Raw genomic sequence first — 22979 nt, 5'->3', positions numbered from 1 at the left:
TTTAGTCTTAAAAACTGTGATGGCAGGGGCCAACATGTTGGAATTGATACTGATGCTCTGAAGATGCTTGTTAAATCTAAGCCAAGGCAACACACTCGTGAAATGGCCCTGAAATTTTATGTCTCTCATGAAACAATACATAAACATGGAATATGGAAAAACTATATAAAGAAGGTGTTTGGGTGCCTCACGAACTCTCCGTGTAAAGGTTGTTTCGTCTCTTACGTATTATTGTATTATTGGAAATACATTTTTGACTTAAGAAAATGTTAACTTTCAAAACATAATTACCTCCACTCACACTACAGCAAGAATCCCACAATTATAAGGTGGAGAGGCTGATGAGGGCATCATCCATACAGAATGTAGGTGAAATTTAATATGATCCATCATCACTACTGACCAGGCCCCAACCAAGTAGCCAAAGTTCCACTACTGTGGTTTGGAATTATAGAGCCATGGTCCCTGAATCCCACATTGGTGGATAGGGCATTTGGTCCAAAATCTATATATTTTTGAGTGGATCCCAACCTATAGCTATAGAGTGATGTATTCCGAGTCACCGGAATCACGACAAGAAGGTAAGCAACACCGAAGTTGACAAAGCCTCTCCTCAACCTGAAGTAGTCCAAAAGGCAAAACCCCTAAACTCCAAATGATGGGATCCTGTATGCCATACTCAACCTGAGGAAACAGAACTCACCAGGTCTGGCATTATGAACATTCATCCTTATTCCCCAACCATGTGGGCAAGGTAAATTACACTTGACCCTGAAATTATGGGGAGGACATGGAACAACTGTGCTCAACCAAGGACCCAGGATGGGACCACTCTACATTCGGAATTATGTGGAGACAATGGACCCTCTTCTATGAACAATGCACTGAAGCAATATTGATCAAAAAGAAGGGCCATGCTCAACCAATCCGGATAGCCAAGTGTCAAATCTGAACCAGTATTACGAGTAGGCTCATGCGTAGGCTGGTGCTTCTCCTATTAACATCTGGGGAAAAAACATCCAGGGTCCCAGGTAGGAGGGCCTCCCAACTTTGCCCTCTTCTCCAAGAAAGGAGGAAATTCACTTGAATACTCTGGAGGAATAACCTATGTCCACAACCCCAGCGACTGGAACTGGGTATGGTAAGGACTCCCTAGCTCCACTAGTAGAATATAGGAGTGGGAGTAATGCTCATTGGGGAGTCCTGAGGAAGAATGCTCTGGAAACAGTGCAATAGGTGAACATAGTTCCCTAGAATTTTAAAAGCAACCCCCCCCACCCCCAAATTATTCAATCCTATGATCACCAGAGATGGGCAAGGTCCCCTTATGCTTTACTCATAATAGTCCATGAATGGCGGTCCAGCATAGTAAAGTAATACCACCTGGTCAGCCTCTAGGTGATTTAACAGAACATCTTATTTCTACAGAGCCTGTTGCAATTTTGATAAAATATATTGTGTTAATGGTTGTAATGCAGATTGGGTTTGATAGAAGCACACATGCTGAGGCAACACTTGCCACAAAGTGGGATCCTATGAAAAAAGAGGTAAGTGACACTAGCAAGTAAAGAAGAGACAAAATTAGTAGTGAAGATACTCACTTCTCTTTATAATCTAGCAAATGTGATTAAGATAGCTGCAGGGGGTAGTCAAAAACCCTCAGAGGAAGATACTGTCAGATCATGCAAATAATGTGAGATACAAGTATTGGTACAAGCCTACACAATGTCCTCCAGTGGGCAATTCAATCAGACTACTAAGGACACAGAAATGTGATGAATCTGATGAGCAGTATGGATCAGTTTTCGTACCACTTCATCAAGGTAACTGGGGATAAATCTCAGGAAACTGAAGGATCTCACTGATTAAAAAGTCGTTGTCTAGCACCTTGAAAGGTGTTAGTGAGGGAAACATAACACTTCAATGCCTTCACTAGACATAACAAATAATCAGGATCCGATCAGTCATATAGGTGAGAAATATCAGTCAGATGAATTGGTGAAAAGGATTTATCCCCTTTCCTGGCTGCCAGTGTCTTAGGTAAGAAGGACCCATCTTGATACAAGAGGATGTGGGTAGAATGATAAAGCTTCCTGTGTACATGCAGTGCAAACAACTCCGATTGGCATGAGGTCAGCTGGCCAACTGCAACAAAAATTAAACCTTAATGGAAGGGTGATAATGGTACTTTATGGTTGGCACTTCTGGATGAAGTGGGTTCAATCACCTCCTCGCAATACACCATTGTCGATATGTGTGCCATTTCTGTTGATAAATGTCTATCATGGGACAATGCAGAGACTGAGATAGATACATGGCAACTTTAGAAGTTAAACCAGAATGCTGTGAGAAGGACTGCATAACCTCTAAGCATGAAGCCTGAGCTTCAGGACGGCTGGGTACACAATGTCAGATCATGGCTGCCTCACCAGAGACAGCCAAAGAGGAAGCGGAAGAAGTGGGCACTTCTGAAGGTACCACAGAAATGGAAACCATGGTTGAGCCACCCAATCCGGTGCTACCAACAGAACATGAAAAGGGGTTGAACAAATCCTAGCTAGGACTCTGGGGAACAGATTAACTGGTGGGAAGGCATAGAGGTTCAATCCTGTCCAGTCCCGACTGAATGCATCTATTGCCAATGCCTGAGCATGAGATACCAGAAACCAAAATGACAAAAGTTGAGAGTTCCAATGAGTGGCAAATGCATCTGTCATTGGTGTCCCGAACCGAGAGCAAATCCAATGAAAAATCTTGCAATGCTGCATCCATTCTGTCAGGAGAATCCGGTAGGGTCAAGACAATTGCTCTGCTACCAAAATTCATCGCTCCTGGAACATGGCAAACTAGTAGAATCATAGAATTGAAGTGGGCCCAAAAAAAGAAGATCCAATGGTTGAAAATAAAGATATCTGAATTGAGTACTGGGAAATCTAAGACACCACCATTGAATTGTCAGGATGAAGCATGATGATTTTTCCTCTTAAAAAGTCCAGACCTTGAGACATCGTCCTTTGAACAGCGAGAAGTTTTAGGGAGCCTCATTATCTGTCCATAGGCCCTGGAATTCCTGACCATTGAGATATGCACCCCATCCCTGAAACGATGCATCTGGGAAGAGATTGATTTCTAGATGAGGTGGCGGCAGAAGAACACCTCTCGTACTATTGTTCTGATCTAACTAATACTCAAGATTGAAAATGTTGATCCTAAATAAGGAAAATGGGGAATCCAGTGGATCAGTGTTCATCATCCATTGGCCACATGGAGACCATTGAATGGATCTTATGTGCACTTGTCCTAAAGGAATGAGAGATTCAAGTGATGCCCACATCCCCAAAAGAGAAAAAATCATATCCACAGTGGGAGGAGACGTAAGATTTGGACTGCCTGTTCCATAGCGTTGAGCCAGATGGGAGTCGGCTGGACCTGACTGAGATACATGTTGAAAAAGACACCCAGATGGATGGTACATTGAGTTGGAGTGATAATAAATTTCTCAGCTCTGATAATAAAGCCTGCCTTGGTTGCTCCTGAAAGTAGAATCTGGGTATGACATTCCTCCAACTGATGAGATGGTGCCAGCAGTAACCAGTCATCCATGTAGTGGTGTGTGCACAGGCTTAGGGAATAGGAGTGACGAGAAAAAGCTCATATGATTCACATGTTGCTGATGCTAATTCGAAGGGCGAAGCCCTGAACTGCAGCACCTGACCCTTGTTAACAAAGAGGAAATAGTGTCAGGATGACTCCTCTATGGAAACTTGTACAAAGCCATCAAACTTGGCCATCCAGAGTCATGACAAAAAATTCCAATGCAGAGTGAGGAATGACTCCATCATGAACTTTGGAGGATCTAAGAATTGATTTAGATGCAAAAGAACGATGATATGATTCTTGGGCACAACGAACAGATGGGAATAAAACCCTAGAAAAACTGGGATGACTCTCTCCACTGCCCCTTGACCAACAAATCTCTCATAGCCCTTGAACAAAGTTCTGAAATCCGAGAACCTGCAGAAGATGAAAACACTAAGGCTGGGAGAATAATGGTGGAGGAGGTGTGAACTGAATGATTAATACTGACATAAGGACTTGTGGTACCCATAGATTCCTGGTAAAAGTTTTCCACATGTCCAGAAATTCACGGAGCTGAGCCTCTACAGATCTCAAAGGCATACAGTAGTCACAGCCGCACTGGCGGCATTCCAACCAAGTGGAGGAACCTCGTGGATATGGGAGGAACTTATTCTGGGTACCAATGGACTGAGGGGCTGATGTCATGGGTCGGGACACTTGAATAGGAAAAGACCTATGACCCCCCTGTAGGAGTCAAGGAAAGTCAAGAATCCAACAATGACAGGGATTAATGCAGATGGGCGATATCAACCTTTGAATCCAAAAACTGTAGAATGCTTGCAAAAATGAAGGATCAAAGAAAGGGGCCTGACATAACTCCTGGAGGGAGGGTGGTAGGCAAATGTCATCCATCAATGCATCTCTACCCAACAAACACCAACAACATACCAGCCAGGATTCTGGGAAAGTGCAGAAGCTGACAATCAAATCAAGGTAGATGCCAACAATGGTCCCAACTAGTCATCAAATTGATGTGATGATTGTTGAGAAGCTTCTGACAAAATTTGGAAGGATGACAAATATCTCAGAACCATAGTTAAGGCCAGATGAATCCTAGAAACTGTGATCTATTCAGGATGACCACAGGTTCTGTTCTGGAACTCCACATTTCCAGGAGTAGATCTATTCTTTGAGAGTCTAAATACATGTCCATCTGGCAGTGGTATGCTATGGCATGTTGTTCTGACAAACATGGTGGACAAGGCATAGCTGTCCCTTCACATAACTAAGCAGTGAACCTCCCTGCATGAACTGCAATATCAGGGAATGGGAGGAGAATGAAGTATTCACCCTCAGACCTTCCCTCCATCAAGGAAAATGCAGACTCAAAAGCAACCCAAAACATCACACACTCTACTGACCAACTAAAGAAAAGGAGCCTCACGAGAAGCCGACAGAGTAAAGAAAGATGCTGGAAAAAATGAATCTAAACTGTGTCCAGAATATCCAGGATTGCCTGCAAGTGCAGCCTTACAGCTCCCTGAAGAAACACTATCGGACTGAATATGTGTCTCCATCTCACTATGAAGAAGATAACGGACAACCTCAACTGACAGTGACTCCCCCCCCCCCAGACTATTGAGCAATGATAGATAGTATAGGTGGAACAGGAAAGACCTGATCTGCCTCCATGCCGGAAACAGTAATCTAAGAATTCATGCCGTATATTGGCTTGCCAAATGTAAATTAAAAATTGTTTTTTAATTTTTAATCTTTTTAAAGAAAATCAACTAGGTAACATGAAGAACACTCGAAGTATCTCCAATGGTCATAGTACACAGAAACCTGTTAGTGAACACTTTGTCGAGAAAAAGTGATAATATTATCTGAATGAGGTGCTTATACACAGTACCAAGATAGAGGGCACATTGACGTAGGTGGAGAGTATCAGGAGACATATACTGCCAAGGGTAAAATTAAGTAGGGAATAAAAGACTAGAGCAAGCGAGAAAAAATCAGACCAATGCTTAGATGGTCAAAGTAAGGAAACCCTAGCAGTTGAAGGTAAGTATGTTTTGGAATTTGTACAGCTAAAAGGACATTAATTCATTCTGAAGAAGCATGTCATTTTGTACTGACAAAAATGCATTGGTTTTACTTTAAAAGAACTTTTAACTTATATTTATAAAATCACATTAATTTCCACTGATAAAAGATAATAAATTTCTATAGATAAAAGCACATATATTAACTTTGAGGATAAAAAGAGATTACTTTTAATTTTAATATAAAGTGCATCAATTTCAACTAATAAATGCGCATGAATTTTACTAAGTAGTTTGTTGTAAAATAAGACATTAATTTGTACTGACAAAAGCACATTAGTTTTACTGGTTAAATCACTTTAATTTTAACTTACAAAAACATATAATTTTTCTCATAAGATAACATTAATTTGTGTCAATAAAAGAAAAAAGAAAATTGTTTTACACCAATAAAAGTGCATTAATCTAACAGAAAAAAAATAATTTGTACAAATAAAATAAAACTTATATTACTGGTAAAACCATATTATTTCTCATATATTTTAATAACAGGACATAGTTTAGCTGATAAATTCACATTACTTTGTACATATAAAAGAATATTACTATAAACTGATGAAAGCACCTCAGTCTGTATAAATAAAAATCATCAATTTGTATATTTTATAAGTTAGCCAATGAAAACTGCTGATAATTTCCAACGTGCAAGTTTGTGAAAAAAAAGGGTTAGCACATGAATTATTTGATTAAAGTTCTGAATCAATAAGCTCCCAAAAAATGTAGAGTAAACAATGAAATTCTCTACTTCACAATAACACTAGTTATACAAAAGTTAAGAAACCTTTACAATAGAAAAGTCAGAATTTTATTGTCAGATAACACAGAATTTGCAAGAGCTATCCTAAACCTGAACATTAAACAAACAATGTGAAAATAACCAACTTCTTAAAATGAAAACACCTTAAACTTTAAAAAAACTCACTGACCTTTTGTTAAATCATCATATACTGTTCCTTTAAAATCTGCTACATTAAGCTCTGTTCCATACTTTAGTTTGTGAAATTTGGCCCTAAATTAGATAAAAACTACATTTACAAGCAATCAAACTCCAATATTATCACAGAGATTAAACACTAGGTGAATAATTACATTTACTAATCAGTAAAGTTACAATATTATCACAGAGATCAAACACTAAATGAAAAGTATGCTTAACAGAGTCAGCTTACACCATTTATTATAATAAAGATTATATTAAGTGAAAGGTAACTTCAGAGACAAATTACTATATTATCATGAAGATTAAATACTAAACAAAAGGTATGTTTATAACACAGTCAGAAAATCACCATAAAAAAGGTAAAATTGTATTTATCAGAAATTATACACTAAAAGAAAGGTACAATGATCATATGGTTAAGTTATAGTTATATCACACATATATTATATACTAGACAAAAGATAACCATACGGTCAAGTTAAAGTTACATCACACATTATATACCAGATGAAAGATATATGTTTAACAGCTGATAAGTTACATCATTTTCAAAAAGATTATACTGTTCATAATTGGTGAAAGATATACTTATCAGACAGACAGAAATTACAGTATTTTCACACAATAAACACTATGGGAAAGGAAGACTTGCAAGATAGTCAAGTTACAGTATTACTGCAGAGATTATATGATATATGCTATATCAAAGCTATACTTATCAGACACTGAATGTGCAGTACTATGAAAATATTATATACTGGGTGAAAGGCATATTTTTCAGACAGTCATATTATAGAATTATTGTACAAGATTATATGCTAGGAGATGGTATTATTCACCGAGTAAAAATTATGCTTATCAAAGAGCCAAATTATAGTTCTACCACAGAGATTATACACAAGATAAAAGTATTTTATATTTAAATTAGAAAGTCAAGTTACAGAATTATCACAAATATCACAGACTAGGTAAAATTCACACTTATCATAGAACAAAGGTTCAGACTCATCAAAAATGTCATACACTAGTTAGAATGCACACTTATAAGATAGCTGAGTTACAGAATTATCATATGTTGTTATACAAAAAGTGAAAGGTATGTATGTTTATCAGAGAGTCAAGTTACACTGGGTCAGATGACATTTCTACAGATTATACAGCATTTGCAAATAAAAAAATCTTATATTTATATAAATTTGCAGCTTTAAAATTCGAAAATATTTCATTGTGATATGAACTTTTATGAAACAATTAAAAATGTTTACCTCTGTCGTAGAATTCAATTACTAATTTTTATATATCTTCGTACATTCTTGTAAACTTTCCTACAACATATTTATTTTATAAAACTGCAAATTTGAATTTTGTTTTGATTTGTAAAACACATATAGTTCAGTGTGTTTAAGACCACTAATGAGAATTTTATGCCAGCACTGATAACAAACACATGTCAAGGATTAAAGAAAATCTACTAATCAAACATTTGAAACTGGATTTAAAACAAAATCAGATTTATAAAGACAACCCACTGAAGGCATAAAAATGCAAAAGTGGGGAACTAAGTGTATTATAAATTTATTAGTTTTAAATAAAAGTTTTGCATAAATAAATTTTCCTCATTACCATATGACAACCACCTAAAACATTATATTTACTAATTTCTGGTATCCCCATTATACATAATCCCTCTGCAAGATTGACTTGTCAGTAGTTTAGATATATGTATCAAGTATTATATCTAAAAATAATATATCAAATATATATATATATATGATAATATAAAATATTTGCAATTATAATTTGTCAATTTGGATAGCGATCAGAACATTTTAACTGCTGACAAGTGCATGGTAGAAGATTTGGTTTTTCTAATCAAAAATGCCAATGTATTCCTTGTCTAAAAGCATATTACAGATTGGTTCTCAACTATCCAGAACAGTTAGCCAAATGCCACTGCTGAAAAGTTTTTGTTCATGTGCCATGTCTTTGAATGAAACTCGCATCCCTTCACGTAATAACATATATTGTGCCAGTCTATAATCCAATCAATATTAAACTAACTATACTCCTCCACCAACAGACAGTAACACATCCTCCATGTGCAGTACTACCCTTGAGTACTTTGTGTATACCAAAAGGTCATTCATGAAGGGCAAAAGAAATATACTGAAAGTGGACAAGTAGGATCGGTGATTCTTTGGAGATGTAAGTGTCTATCTGAAATACATTTTCATGTAAGAAAAATATTAACTTCAGATACCACACTGAGAGACTGTGCAATGGATTACTACAAACAGAGTTAGCAGGAGCTGGCAGGTGTGAGGCCACCTAGTGGTTTTTGTTGTTGTTGTTTTTTCCTGATGTACAGCTTGGAAGGTAAAATATATAAGCTACTGAAGCAGTCTTGCAGAAAATCCAATCTTAACACCAAGCACTGGGCAGAGGCAGATGGGCGTAACACTCTCTGTTATCCCCTACTTGATGCAAATTTTGGTAGAGAAAGGCATTCTTGTGAGGCAACACCAGCCATATGGTAGGTTCCATTGACTCCAATATACATACATATATATATATATATATATATATACACACATACATACACACATATTTGTTCTTTATAGAACCTGCAAGATAAAGAAATAACAAACAATTCATCTCTTTGAGCTTCTGTGAAGATTGAAAGATGCTGACTAGTGGGATATGAAACTGATAGGTAGAATAAACTTCAATGTGGTGTAGCTATTATGACAAAAATGGTCAGAGGTCATCCACATCCCTGCCTGAAGAAAAGTATTTCCCATAAAGGAATAGATATGCTGGTGAGTTTTTTAAACTAACTAGTCAAAGTAGAAGAAGATAATTCATAAGAAAAAGAATATTCCATGGCAAAAAAAAAAAGACAATACGTTGATTGACTTAAAAGCAATCAGTGCAAACAAGATAACGATGAACTGCCTGAACAAAACAAAGGATACAAGTGTGATGTGAATGATCATACAGAGTAGAAAAGGAAGGGAAGGTGATTGAAGAAAACATCTGATCACCCTCCCAGGCAGCCAAGCCTTGTCTTGAAGAGAAAAGAGGGGTCAGGAAGTAAAATCAATCACTCCTTGTGGTAAGGAGCATCAAAGGGAAAATACCAGAGTGACAACCCCCATAAGCAAGAAGAAAGAAAAAGAAAATATCACTTAAGAGAGAGACGATACAGGAACAGGTGGCCAAAGGTTGTAATGAATGACATGTAAGAGCCCTGAGAACTAAACAGAGGTTTCTGTCAAGAAGAGGAACTGGATGAGGAAGATTCTGATGAGACAGACTCTCAAAAGATCCAGAGAAACTTGAGAAAAAAAACAGAAAGTTGTCAACAGAGCTGCACTGTAACCAGTGACCATAGACAGGTAAAAAGAAGTGAGACGAAAAAAAACTGATAATCTGTAAAAATCATGGTAAAAATATATGCTTGAGAATGACATTAAAAATGGACCACCAAGACAGAAGATATACAGACCCTAAGATCACCAAGAGGTTAAAGAGAAGAAATCGTAAATGAAGTGGCCAAAAGAAGAGGCAATGAAAAAAACATGGCATGGGGTGCTGTGAATTAAAGAACACCCTGGGAAGAAGTTGAAGATTAGGATAGGCATACAGAGAGAGGGTGGACCAATCCAAATTCAGAGGTAAAACTGCCAGGGCTTTGAATTCTGGGACTGGAGGCCAAAAAAATAAAAAACTTGTGACAAAAGGGGAGTTGCGGCTGCATTTAAAAAGGTCTCCCAAAGAGGAAACATATCCACAGAAACACTAGAAGATGTAAAGGATACTCTCTGGGAGAAAGATTTGGTCTGGGCAAGACAGCTAAACTGCCACTAAATTCAAAGCTCATAAGGAAGGCCAATAGCTGATTGTTGTTGTTGCGTTGAAACCAAAAATTAAATTCAAGAACAAAAAAGCAGAGGTCCCAATGACCTAGTACCTTCCCATCAGTTGTAAGAATTGACAGAGGAGTTGTCAATACATATCAAAACAGGATGACCACATAGCTATAACAAAAGATGATGAGAAGTCATTGAAATGCTCACATCTCAAAAACATTGAAATGGGAAGATTGCTCTGCAGGAGACCAAACACACAAAATGGTGAAGGTATCCAGAACCACACCTGATTAGAATGGGGTATGTGAGCAGATGTAAGTCTGAGTGGAATAGAAGAAGAATAATGCTCATGTGGAAATTTTTAAACCACTAAGAGAGCAAAAGGTAAAGAAACAACAGTACAGAAACAAGAAAAGACAGTGGATCACAAGATACATTCCAATGATCTGCTAGAATCTACTGGTAAAATGTAGGAAAGTACACAATAGAGGCAAGAGATTCCAAATAAGACAGAATCTTAAGAATAGGAAGAAACAGAAACATAAGAGCTTGGAAACCAGAAGCTCCACATCTTAAAAATGTAAAAGACAAGGTTGAGTCCACACATCAAACGAGGTGACAAAGATTCCCAAATGAATCAGATACTGAATGGGAATCAATACTGACTTAAGAACCTAAACAGCCAACCAAATTGAGCAAACTCCCCACCCCCCCAAAAAAGAGAAGTCATAGAAGATAATACCTCTCAGGAAAAGCTAGGATATGCAAAATGTCCATATATTAGTTGAAATGCAGACCCAACAAGAGCATTATCTGTGTGAAAACCCTCACGACTTAGTCAAAATCAGACAAGAGTAAGCTCCGTAAGACAAACAAAGTTTCCAAAATAAAACCTATGTGACAAGACTTTCCTACAAAGTGCATCTACAAATGTACAAAGTATAAGAACCAAACTCAAACAGTACCAAAGTTAAGATGTGGTTCCAGAAAAACCTCATCACTGAGCCCCATGATGGCTGGCCTCTTCAAAGGAAGGACACCAAGAAGAAGAAACAGGAGGAGGAATAACTGACCAAAAAACATCTGCATGAAGGAAGAATGTTAAATAGAGTTTCCTGAGATAAAAAGGAGACTACCTTCTGAAAATAACACATCATAATGAAGCAAATCCCAGAAATAAAGAAAGAAAGCAAATGAACTGAGCAACAGATAAAGAAGAAAATGTGGTAGCATGAAGAACAGGTTATTGTAGCCATCCCCAGTGAAACTTTCAGGATAGTGAAGCACATTCTCAGAAGGAAAGTGAAAAGAGAACACCAAAATAAGAAGGTGAGTAACTAAAAGAAGATGAGTTGATTGAGGGTATAAGAGAGGAAAAGAAGAAAAATTTCTGAAGCTGGAAGAAGAAATTCAAGGGATCAGAGCACTAGAAAAAAATTGAGATTCCAACCAAAGGCCACAAGAAAAGGAGTCTGAAGTTCAGGGAAGACATTGCAACATAAATCAGACACCCAAAAAATCTGCAACAATGCAAAATTAAGCAAGGGTAGAGTAGGAAGGAAAAAATCCTATGAATTGAAATGCATGCAAAAATCTCACCTGAGAACCAGCAAAATTACAAGGAGTAAAAGATCAAATGTCACAAACATGAGTAATCAGAGCATTGAAGGACAAAGATGGGTGTTACCAGATCCTCATCATTGATAAAAAGCCAGAAGCAAAGACAGCTGGTAAAAGACATCCACAAACAAGGCAACGCCTGCAGAAGTTACAGATGCAGGAAGCCATGGGACCTAAGTCTGAGATAAAGAATGTAGCATAGAACCATGTGATGTATATTGGTGGTAACACTATTGTTATTCAAAGAAAATAAGGCAATTACTATGAAGAAGAACCTGGACTTTGGGAGGTTTCAGAAATATAGATATGAGAAACTGTATTTATTAATAAGATTCAAGAAATTGAATTTATAAAAAGTAGTAATATATATTTTTAGCAGGTCTGGTATGTGCATGGTAATTAGGCCTTGGTTATTTTTGTACTAATGAAAATAATTATCGAACCCCAAACACTGGGTTATGATAATGGGAAATATTCCTGTCAAAGAAACCATATCACAGACTCTGGAACAAAGGTCCCAAAATCTCATAGTTTGATTAAGAAAGAAAAATCAAATCAATGTAAAAAAATAATAATAATTTGTATCAAAATACTTTAAATGAAATAATTTTTTAAAATTTGTATCTTCATTCTCACAATCAAGACAATGAAGAAAGACAACACTTCAAATGTTAACTAAAAGTTAAAATAATAATCACAATAATTCCATTATCCTTATCAAGAAAATAACATGAATGAACATCAGAGTGTTAAAGGAAAGAATAAGCTATACAAAGTGCTCAAGAAGAGCACTGCACATGGAAGATGTATCACCTTCCAATTGGTGGAAAGGCATAGTCTATTGCTGATTGCATCATAGAATGGCACAGTACACATTATTACATTTAGAGGTGAGAGTCTCATTCATAGGCTTGGAACATGCCCAAAATTTTTTCAACAGTGGCACAAGGTATTAATTATTAGTTCTGTGGAGAGATGAGTAGCGTTTCTGAAGCAGTTATTAATACTAGGGTGTGATTTTAATGCTAATTTTTAAGCACTATAATAGTGTGTTCTTTTTATTAAAACATAAAAGCTATTTTTTTCATTATCTTGTAACTTTTGAAGCAATGTACAGAATGCTGGAAAGCTGATTATAACAACTTGCTTGGAAAAAAAACAGTGTGTGTATGTGGACAGTCTATTTACTCTGTTTGCAAAAGCCACATTAAACATCTCAATTACAAAAAATTAAAAAATAATCTTGGGATCTTTAAAATTTGAAATTCATAGAGAATATCACAGTATAGTGTAACCTACCTTTCTTGTTTTAAGGCATATTCTAACATCTTTATTCTCCTAATTAAGTCATTTTTTAAATTTTCTTGTCCCTTTCTCTCTCCTTGAAGAAAGGCTATTCTTGCCTGAAAGAAAAATGTAATCCATACATATAGTATTTGTTTACTGAAATGCACACTTGTGGTTCAATTACATACACACAGTTACCATGAAATCTGAATCATCTGCTCTGCACTTACATTTAATTGGTTAAATTTACACAGTCCCAATACACACCAAAGTCAGCACTAAATAAGTTTGATTTATTACTCAACTGAAGTCTTGATTTTTTTACATACAACTTCAATAATGCAGATCTGAAACATATAACTTGATCAAAACAAGTACATTATGTTGAATCAAGACACTCAATTTTCATTGATAAAAGGATACAATCACTAAAATTAGCATCAAATCCCAGATTCTTCTACGTCAGTAGAAATCTTTCATGTACCTAAAATATTAAGTGTCCCATAATTCTTGCCCACATAATACTTTTGTTTTTTCATGACACCAGTATTTTATCAACACCAGATTACATGCCAATACTTATAAGATAGGCAACAGCATTCCATTAAAAATATTCACAGCTTAGTTGCCACTAATACTGAGAAAATCATGGATACGTATATTTGCTTAAGAATACATACTGATACACAAACACACAAGTATACACAGACAAACAAGTATACACAGACAAATAAAGATTTGTTTAAGTTTAAATATTTTTTAATCCATCCTTTCAGCTAAAAAAATTTAAAGCACGATAAATTGAAATGGATTAATGACACAGACAATAAAGAAGTTATATCTGTTAAGATTATAAATTCAAACAACACCATCCAATAAACAATATGTAACAGACAACAAACTTAACTACTATGACATAAGAAAGGTTTACGAGTTTGCACTGCTAGAATTACCTTCTTTTAAATCAAATATACTAATGGAACTGCGTTCTATTATAAAAAAAGCATCTAATTTGTTCATTACTTTATTATTATTATACCATTATTGCATTGATACCTTTATATATGGATTTGGGACTAGCCTAAATCTCCTAAGTTCGCCAAACTTTGTAGCTATTATTGGGCTGGTGGCAAAAAGTAAAAAATACTGTTTACAATGATGAAACAAGGTATTCTAATCTTTAAAAATAAGAATGTAAGAAAAACATAATTACTTAACTATACTCATTATCATGTTGATTTTTAGGTTCACACTTGCTTTGATTGGTATTTAATATTAATTACAATTATATTTTTACCAACTTCTGTTGAACCCAATCGTACTCACTAGCACATAAGTATAATCACTTATAAGTGATATTTTCACAATTTCCTCTTGTGTCTCAATGAAATCATTTCTTCTTATGAAACAGTAGTTTAGGACTAGACAAGATATATGTATCTCCCTTCTCAGCAGGCTCCCAAAAATATACAGGATAAATACACAAATATTTTTCATAAAAATACAGGAATTTAAACCAATTTTATGGGAAAATAAATGTTAATATTAAACAAAAAATGCTTCACAATATCATTCATACTTTGAAAAATACAACTTATGCTGCTGTTGACAGGCTAAAAGCAAAACTTATATTACTTAAAACTTACCTTTGTTACCAGTAGTTACTCTTTTCAGTTTGTACATCATATTCAAGATTAGGGATTGATTAGGAATACACTTGATTAATTTAAATATTCAATTACCTATGTGCATCAATTACATTGATTAATGTCTCGTAAAATGACTGATTAATCAAAATTGTGACTAAATCAGTTAATGTCACAAAAATAATCAACTAATGCTTCTGATTATTCCAACTATATAGTAATCAAAATTAGGATTAAATCAATTAATGTCACAAAATAATCAACTAATCAAAACTAGGATTTCTGATCATTATTATTTTCAATATTCCAACCATCTAAGTAATGGAAAATTGCCATCATGTTTGTTTGTTGTTACGGGCAAAGCTACACAATGGCTTACCAAACTTAATTTGTAGCATTATGGTTTTATTTTTTCCCATTTAACTCATGTGAGAATCATCTATCAGTTTAATGTAATCAATTAATGAGCCCAATAATTAATTGATTAGCAAGTTCCATTAACTGCCCATCTCTCATCAGAATATGTGATATACAAGTTGGTAGTATTCTCATGCTTAACATATCAACACCTCTTTTATTCTCTGGAAGGGATGAAAACAATTCTTTTGCTTTCGGGCCTATATATTGAGATTACTTTCAGCTGTTCTTCCCTTTTATCAATTCGTGTTTCACTCAGCTCCAAGGTCTTACATTTTCAACAAACTCCTCCTTCAGAAATCTTATCATGATTGTCTTAACCTGGTCACACAGCAATGCATGCAATACATGAATAAGTGGCCCATCACACTAAAAGATCTCAAGAAATCTTTTTAACAGATGTGCAACATAAAGGACAAAGTGGATGTAGTTTAGTCTGTGAGAATCTTTCAGCTTCTTACAAATCATGATGTATTTATCATTTTCATTGCACTTTCGCTTCTTCTTCTTTGGCAATCTACTAGAAAATACTGAGTAAGAGCATCCGATTTCACCAAAATTCTCTGCATTGCTAGATATAATGTCAACCATCTGATGGGTATGTGGCACAAAAAACTGTGCACATACCCTCCTAGATCTTCTTGTATCATCTTGAACTCCTCCCTATAAGCATCAAATGCTTTAAAGTTGTGAAAAATCTCTAAGGCACAACCTTATGCTTCAAAACCATGAGATTTCAATTGTTTGATTGGTGTTTGGTATCTGTGCCAAACAACTGGTACAAAAGGAAAAAGCAAAATATTACAAAAAGTAAAAAGAAATCAAGGTAAAAACTTAAACAGAATTAAAAGGTCTATGGCCAGCAAAAATCTAAAAAAACAAGCAATCTGGACAGTGTTACCATCGCCAATGACACTGTCCATCATAAGAGGTAAACATAGTCATAACAACGGCACTAAAACAAGACATCAGCAAGTGTCATGAAGGCAACACATTGGCAGATCAGTCCCACATAAAAGTAAATGATGAGATAAAAAACTATGTCCAATGTGTAGCCTAGACAAGACAACTTCTTTCCTCGGATCCTTAATGAAACTAGACAACCAAGCAACAACATCAGGTTTGATTTGAAAAAGGTTGTTATGAATTTGCTTATCCCAAATTGGCTGCTAACTGGCATGAAGTCTTGCCTTCATCACCGGACAGGCACAGCTGTGACAGTGCCAGAGCAAATGGACTTAGTTGCAGTGTCAGCAAGTTTGTTCCCTAAAACAGTACTTCTCAACCTTTTCCAATATCATTCATCCCAAGTTCTAAAATAGACAAAAAGTACAAAATTGAAATGCAAAATTCTTTATCATGACATAAATATACTAGAATGAATACAGCATTAAATAAACACCCCTGGGTGAACCCTTCAATACCGACATGGCCAGGCATCCAGAAGAACTGGATAGAAATGGGTGACAAATAAAATTGGACCAGTCGTTTTTGAATGTCCAAAAAAACAGGGTGAGAATTCACATGAAGCAATTTCAGGACCAGTAGAGAGCTGAGAGTCAGTGTACTGCTCAACTTCTAAGTGATCCAAGGCAGGCGAAATGGCATACAACTCAGCAGTGAACACAGAAACTGTAGAGGGAATCCTGTGAGCAACCATCAAGCCACAAAAAGCCATAGCAGAGTCCACAGAGTCACCTGTTTCCAAACCATCAATAAAACAGGGAACAAAAGATTGGTTTGAAAAATGTTTGGCAAAGAGGAAATGCTACTTTCAATCAGTAGTATCCGTCTTCCTTAGATGACTCAGAGAAAGGTCACAGGTGCGGGTGGTAACAAGCCATGGAGGAATGGGCTGGTCATCAGATTCAGCAACATCATTCAATAACAGACCCAATTCAGAAAGCTGTGCCTGGATATGAAAGCCTAATGAAGGACTGTATGACCACCAATTCTAAAAGAGCAAACCCACTGAGGAAGGAAAACACAACCCCAGGTGGAGTACCATGGTAAGGATTGAAGCTTGGTAGTATAATGCAAAGAAAGTTGCAAACGTCTGAGGTAAAGATAAGGTTTGTGGGACTCAGTGTACAGACTCTGGACTGGTGAAGTGCAGAAAGCCCCCTTGTAGAGTCAAAGCCCCAGAGGATGCCCAGGATCCAATATCTTCAAGGCAGAGGCCCTGTCTAAACCACTGACCCATAGCCCAGCTTTAATCATATGAGGTCACTATAGAACTGGAGCATGGAACATATATCTGCACCCAAAGAGGTGGAAGAGAGAACACAGAATATGTTCAGTGCTCTTGTACACTTGACATGAATCTGCTTAATGTGAGGAATGAAAGTAAGCTTACGGTTAAAGATAAATCCCAGGAACTCAGCCACCATGAGAAGAACATCACCACCGAGATGGAGCTCTGGATCAGGATGTAAACCCCACTGGTGGCAATAATGTATACAAATGGTCTTAGAAGAAGAAGAGAAGGTAAAACTGTTTGCCCTGGTCTACCCCAACAAGCAAGTGAGAGCAGACTGAAGCTGTTGCTCAATAAATGTCATGTTTGACGACCAACAAGAAACATGAAGTCATTGACATAGAGGCTGTTTGCAACAGTAAGAGAAAGTGATAGCATTGATATTAATACTGAAAAGTGTGTTACTCAAGACAGAGCCCTGAGAGACTCCAAGTTCTTGTGTGAAGGATTGGGCAGGGTCAAGCACATACAGACTTGGAAACTCTGGTCTAGTAAAAAGTTGCAAATAAAAAGGGGTAACTGGCCACACAACCCATATGAATGGAGGTCAAACAAAACATCAAACCTCCATATAGTGTCATAAGCCTTCTCCAGATCAAAAAAGATAGAAACAAGATGCTCTCCTTTGAGGAAGGCTTCCCTGATCAAGGCTTTGAGACAAATCAAATGGTTCACAGTGGATCGCTGTCTACAAAAACCAGATTGGGTGGACAAGAGGAAGTTGTTTTATTCAAGGAACCAAACAAGACAAGCATTAACCATCCTCTCCATAACCTTACAGAGACAGCTAGTCAAGGCAATAGGAGGATAATTAGAAGGAATCGTGGGATCCTTCCAAGGCAGTAAAAAGGGAGAACAATAGCATTGCACCATGCATCAAAAAAACATTCTCCTGCTAAACCTGGTTAAAAACAACCAGAAGAAGAGCAACAGAGGCAGGAGAGAGATGGCACAGCATCTTATAGTGAATATTATCAGGTCTGACTGATGTACTGCCAGAACAATGAAGAGTGAGTTAAAGTTCCACCAGCAAAAATGGGTGATTATAATCATAGGAACAATCTGCCTGAAAGGAAAATGGCAATCCCTCTGACCATGACTTGATGGCCAAGAAGGAAGGGGAAAAACAGAAGTGCTGGAAAGGTGGGAAAAGCACTCCCCGAGAGCATCAGCAATGCCCTGTACATCAATAACTTTCTGACCATTGGAAAGCAAGATCAAAAGGGATGGAAAGCATAGTTTTCACCTTCCAAATCCTGTCCAATATGACCTTGGAACTGGTGGTAGAAGAAATGTTGGAAAGCAATGTGGTTGGAAAGAGTGAGATATTGCTGGAAGGAAGTAGACCACCATGGACAAGGATACCATGGGAAACATATCGAGGTTTTGGAGATAGAACCAACATATGCTTCAATAATACAATCAGTTACTGCCTCTACCCAGTCATTAATAGATGGAAGACTAACAACAGCAGGATCAAATTCTGAGAGAGCAGTGAAGGAGAGCCAGTCAGCTTGCTCCAACTTCAACAGTGACACATAAGTCAAGTGGCAGCAACTGCAGCCAATCTTCTTCAAAACAATGGAAAAATGATTACTACCACATGGGTTACCGTCAATCCTCCAATGAAAGTGAGAAAAAAGTGAAGGCGACGAAATAGGTATATCAATAGCAGTACAAGACTAGGTGCATGCAAATAGGTAAATGAACCAGTATTGAAGAGAAAAAGGTTGTGGTCTGAGAGCATATACTTCACAGATTGACTCCAACCATCAATATCAACACCACCCCAAGGGGGATTGTGTCCATTAAAATATCCCAAGATGAAGAAGGCAGCTGATTTATAAGATCATCAAGGTCTGATTGATCATAAGTCTCTCCTGGTGACATATAAAGAGAGCAGACAGTGATAGTACAACTCACAGAGATATGGACAGCCATAGATTCCTAGGGAATATTCAGTGACACAGATAACATGGGAAGATGCTGGTCAACTAACAGTGCCACACCTCCATGGACTTGTCCATCACACAACCTTTCATTCCTGTATAAAAAAACTGCTGAAAGGTGACAGCATTGGCAGGTTTGAGAAATGTCTCCTGTAAGGATAGACACATTAGATGATAGAAATTGATCAAGGCTTGAATGACATCCAAATTAGAATGAAAACCTCTACAATTCCACTGTATTAAAGTGGTCATTTTTATTTAGAAGGTGGATAAATAAGTAGAGAACCCTTTTGTTTGTGACCACGATATTTTTCTTTTGTAGAAAGAGGTCTCAGTGCATGACTGATTAATGGTTCTGTATCTTGGGGCTGAAGTAGAGGGACCCGAGTAGTCACTGGATGCAACAGTGAGGGCAGAAACAAAAGTAGATGCAGACTTGCCAACTCTTGCATCCACAGAAGGCAAAAGATTCTTTACATGGTGAGAGAAATACTCTGTGGAATGGAGTGCAGCAGCACATGTCAAAGAGGGAACAGGGGACAACAACTTCTGAGCCTTGTAGAAAGAAATGTTGTTTACAGTCCTTAATTGCTGTACCTCTTTTTCCTCCACCACTTAGAGCAAGAATGAAAATATGAGGGGTAGAGACCACCACAACTGAAGCAGTGAGGGTCCAATTGATGATCGTAGGCATCATGGCCTTTGCCACCACAATGACAAATGTCAAAGAACCATGATAAGACTCCTTAGAATGTCCAAACCGCTGACACTGGAAACACCTGCGAGGGTTAGGATTATAGGGCTGTACCTTGCAGTTCAGATAACCTGCCTTGACAGTGGCAAGTGAACATGGCAATGTAAACATCAGTATTAGAACATTGGCAGGCTGCATAATTCCATCTTTACGAGTGGAGATATGATGCACAGCAGAAACACCTTGACTGGATAAACCAGCAAGGATCTCTGACTCAGGGATGTTATTTAACGATAACTCCTTGTGAGGAATTCAAAGTAGGATGGGAAGTAACCTTAACAGGTGTATTCCCAATAGTCTTTGACTTCAGGAGGAATTTTCTATGTTTTGTTGTAGATATTTTCACCAAGATGTCCCCAGAATGTAACTTTTTGAATGACTTCAGAGAGCCAGCAAGCCCCACTAATCCCTTTTGGTTGAAAAAGGGAGAGTTATGCCCTAAAGGTTTATCAGACTTAGAATATAAAATTAGAAAACGAGGTACAGATGTAAATGGTGACTGCGGATCTGAGTCCTCCATCATGGTCACTTTCAAATCAACGTGGGTTTCTTTATGGGTTTTTGGGGTCACTGGGTGAGGGATCCATAAGAAATGGAGAATATTCAGTGCCCACTGACCACACCCACCATGAAGCACTATGAGAGGACACACTACAATGCCAAATAATGACACTGTAACTATGCCAGGGTTTCGTGGGCACTATAACCAAACACCAGCATCAGACACAAAGTCCACAACACTCAATAAGAACATCCAACACTGGTACTTATTTTACCCTAGCCTAACAGAACCAGCTGATTGACCCTGGCCACACATCTACAGGAATTCAAGGCCAAAGTGATGTGTTGAAGTGTTACTGACATAACTCACCCATCAAGATGACACCCCTCAACCACAAGAATTCTCTCCTCCCCTTCATGGGATACCACGCACAGCAAACACGTAAGTGGATGATTGGATCCCAGAGACAGTAAACTGAAAAGACAGAACCTTCCCTTGGAGGTCCCCTCACCATGTACAGGAATCCACCTCAAGGGGTAGGATTTCAGAGCAGGACTAGTTTCAACCAATTTTCCCTTTATGTTCATTTTTACTGCTTTATTCACAGGTCCATGTGAGCCCATAGACAGTAGCTTAGATAATGAATATTGTTCTCTTAAAGGGAATAAAGTAAGATAGAAGCTATTGCATCTGCAGGTACATGACCAAAAGTCACAGCTAATCACAAAAATACAGGAAAGTTTGGACAAAATAAAGAACATGAAAACATTTTACAGGAATTATATGCCACCTAAAGGGCATGTATATGTATACATTCATATATAAACCTTTTGTACTTTTTACTTGTTCCAAGTGTAATTGCTTTGTTAATATCATTTGCTGATGGTTTGATGTTGGTAAAGGCAATTACTGCAAACAGTTGGCCTATGTATACTTCAAGTATACATTTCCTCTAACTGCTCATCTCTATGATCATTCTTGTTTTTATATGTCGATTACTGCCATTTTCTTTGATGGACACATTAACATTTACAATCACAAATTATAATAATTTTCATATTGCCTATGGTATTAAACATTTAAAATATACTATGATTTAAAACCTTTAGGTACATATATAACAAATATATTTATATATAAAAACATTTTTACTTAAATACTATATCATGTATACCTATATAACCTACACATGATTGGTATTGGTACACTGTACATATTACTTGAACATAAAATTATTTCTGAGAAGTTGTTAAAAAGTAACTTGCAAATTCTAAAATTAAAACATGTGTATATGTACATATAATTTCTACTAAAAAGGTACAGAGAAGTTTACATCAATGAGAAGCAAAGTGTTAAACAACAGCTACTTTGAACCTACAATAAACATTATATAGATTCAAAAACTGGCCAAGTAAAAATAATAAAAATTCCTGGTATCAAGTTACAAACTATCACTAATGATACTATAAAATACAGAAGTATATCAAATGTCATATTAAAGTTCTACTCACCAACCTCATGAACTACATGATAAAATAATAAACAAATATATATATACACATACATACATACATACACTGAGTGGTCACAAGTAAATAGACACCTAATTTTTCGTCATTTAACTGATTTATGCTCACTAATTTGTGCTTGCAGAGCACTATATAAATGAAAATGGTCTGCACACTAATTATCTTGTGCTACAATATGCCTAGAACTCAAGGTTCTCTCAAATTGTCAGATTTTGTTAGAGGAAGGATAGTTGGTCAAGCAGATGGTGGAATATTTCAGCAACAAATTTTGTAGAATTTGGGAATCCCGCTTTCAACAGTCAACAGAATCATCGTGCAGTTCAGGAAACACGGCAAGGAAACAACTGAGCAACATCCGGGTCGTACTGGTCCATTTGGAGAGGATAAAAAGGGCTGTCAAGAGGAGCATCTAAATGAATCCCAGATTAACGACTGCAGAAGTGGCCAAAGTTGGTGGGATGAGCCCGAAATCTGTTCAACGGTTTCTCCACAGATTGGGTTATCGGTGCAGAGCAGCTAGAC

The 22979-nt window shown here is 36.9% G+C and overlaps 1 protein-coding gene across 4 annotated transcripts in view; it reads right to left on the bottom strand.

Moving 5' to 3' along the window:
• Positions 1 to 22979, bottom strand: part of LOC106465174 (striatin-3-like) — a 110691-nt gene that overhangs the window by 62566 nt on the left and 25146 nt on the right. For all 4 annotated transcript variants that reach the window (XM_022393011.1, XM_013925377.2, XM_013925379.2 and 1 more), the window contains exons 2-3: positions 13416 to 13519; positions 6611 to 6693 (exon numbers count right to left, since the gene is read on the bottom strand). In XM_022393011.1, coding sequence (XP_022248719.1) covers positions 6611 to 6693; positions 13416 to 13519 — 187 coding nt within the window. The remainder of the gene's footprint in view (positions 1 to 6610; positions 6694 to 13415; positions 13520 to 22979) is intronic.

Source organism: Limulus polyphemus, unplaced genomic scaffold, assembly GCF_000517525.1.
Source record: "Limulus polyphemus unplaced genomic scaffold, Limulus_polyphemus-2.1.2 Scaffold1857, whole genome shotgun sequence".
NCBI classification, from domain to species: domain Eukaryota; kingdom Metazoa; phylum Arthropoda; class Merostomata; order Xiphosura; family Limulidae; genus Limulus; species Limulus polyphemus.
Note: the sequence above shows the minus strand (reverse complement) of the source record. Positions and strands in the feature narration are given on the sequence as shown.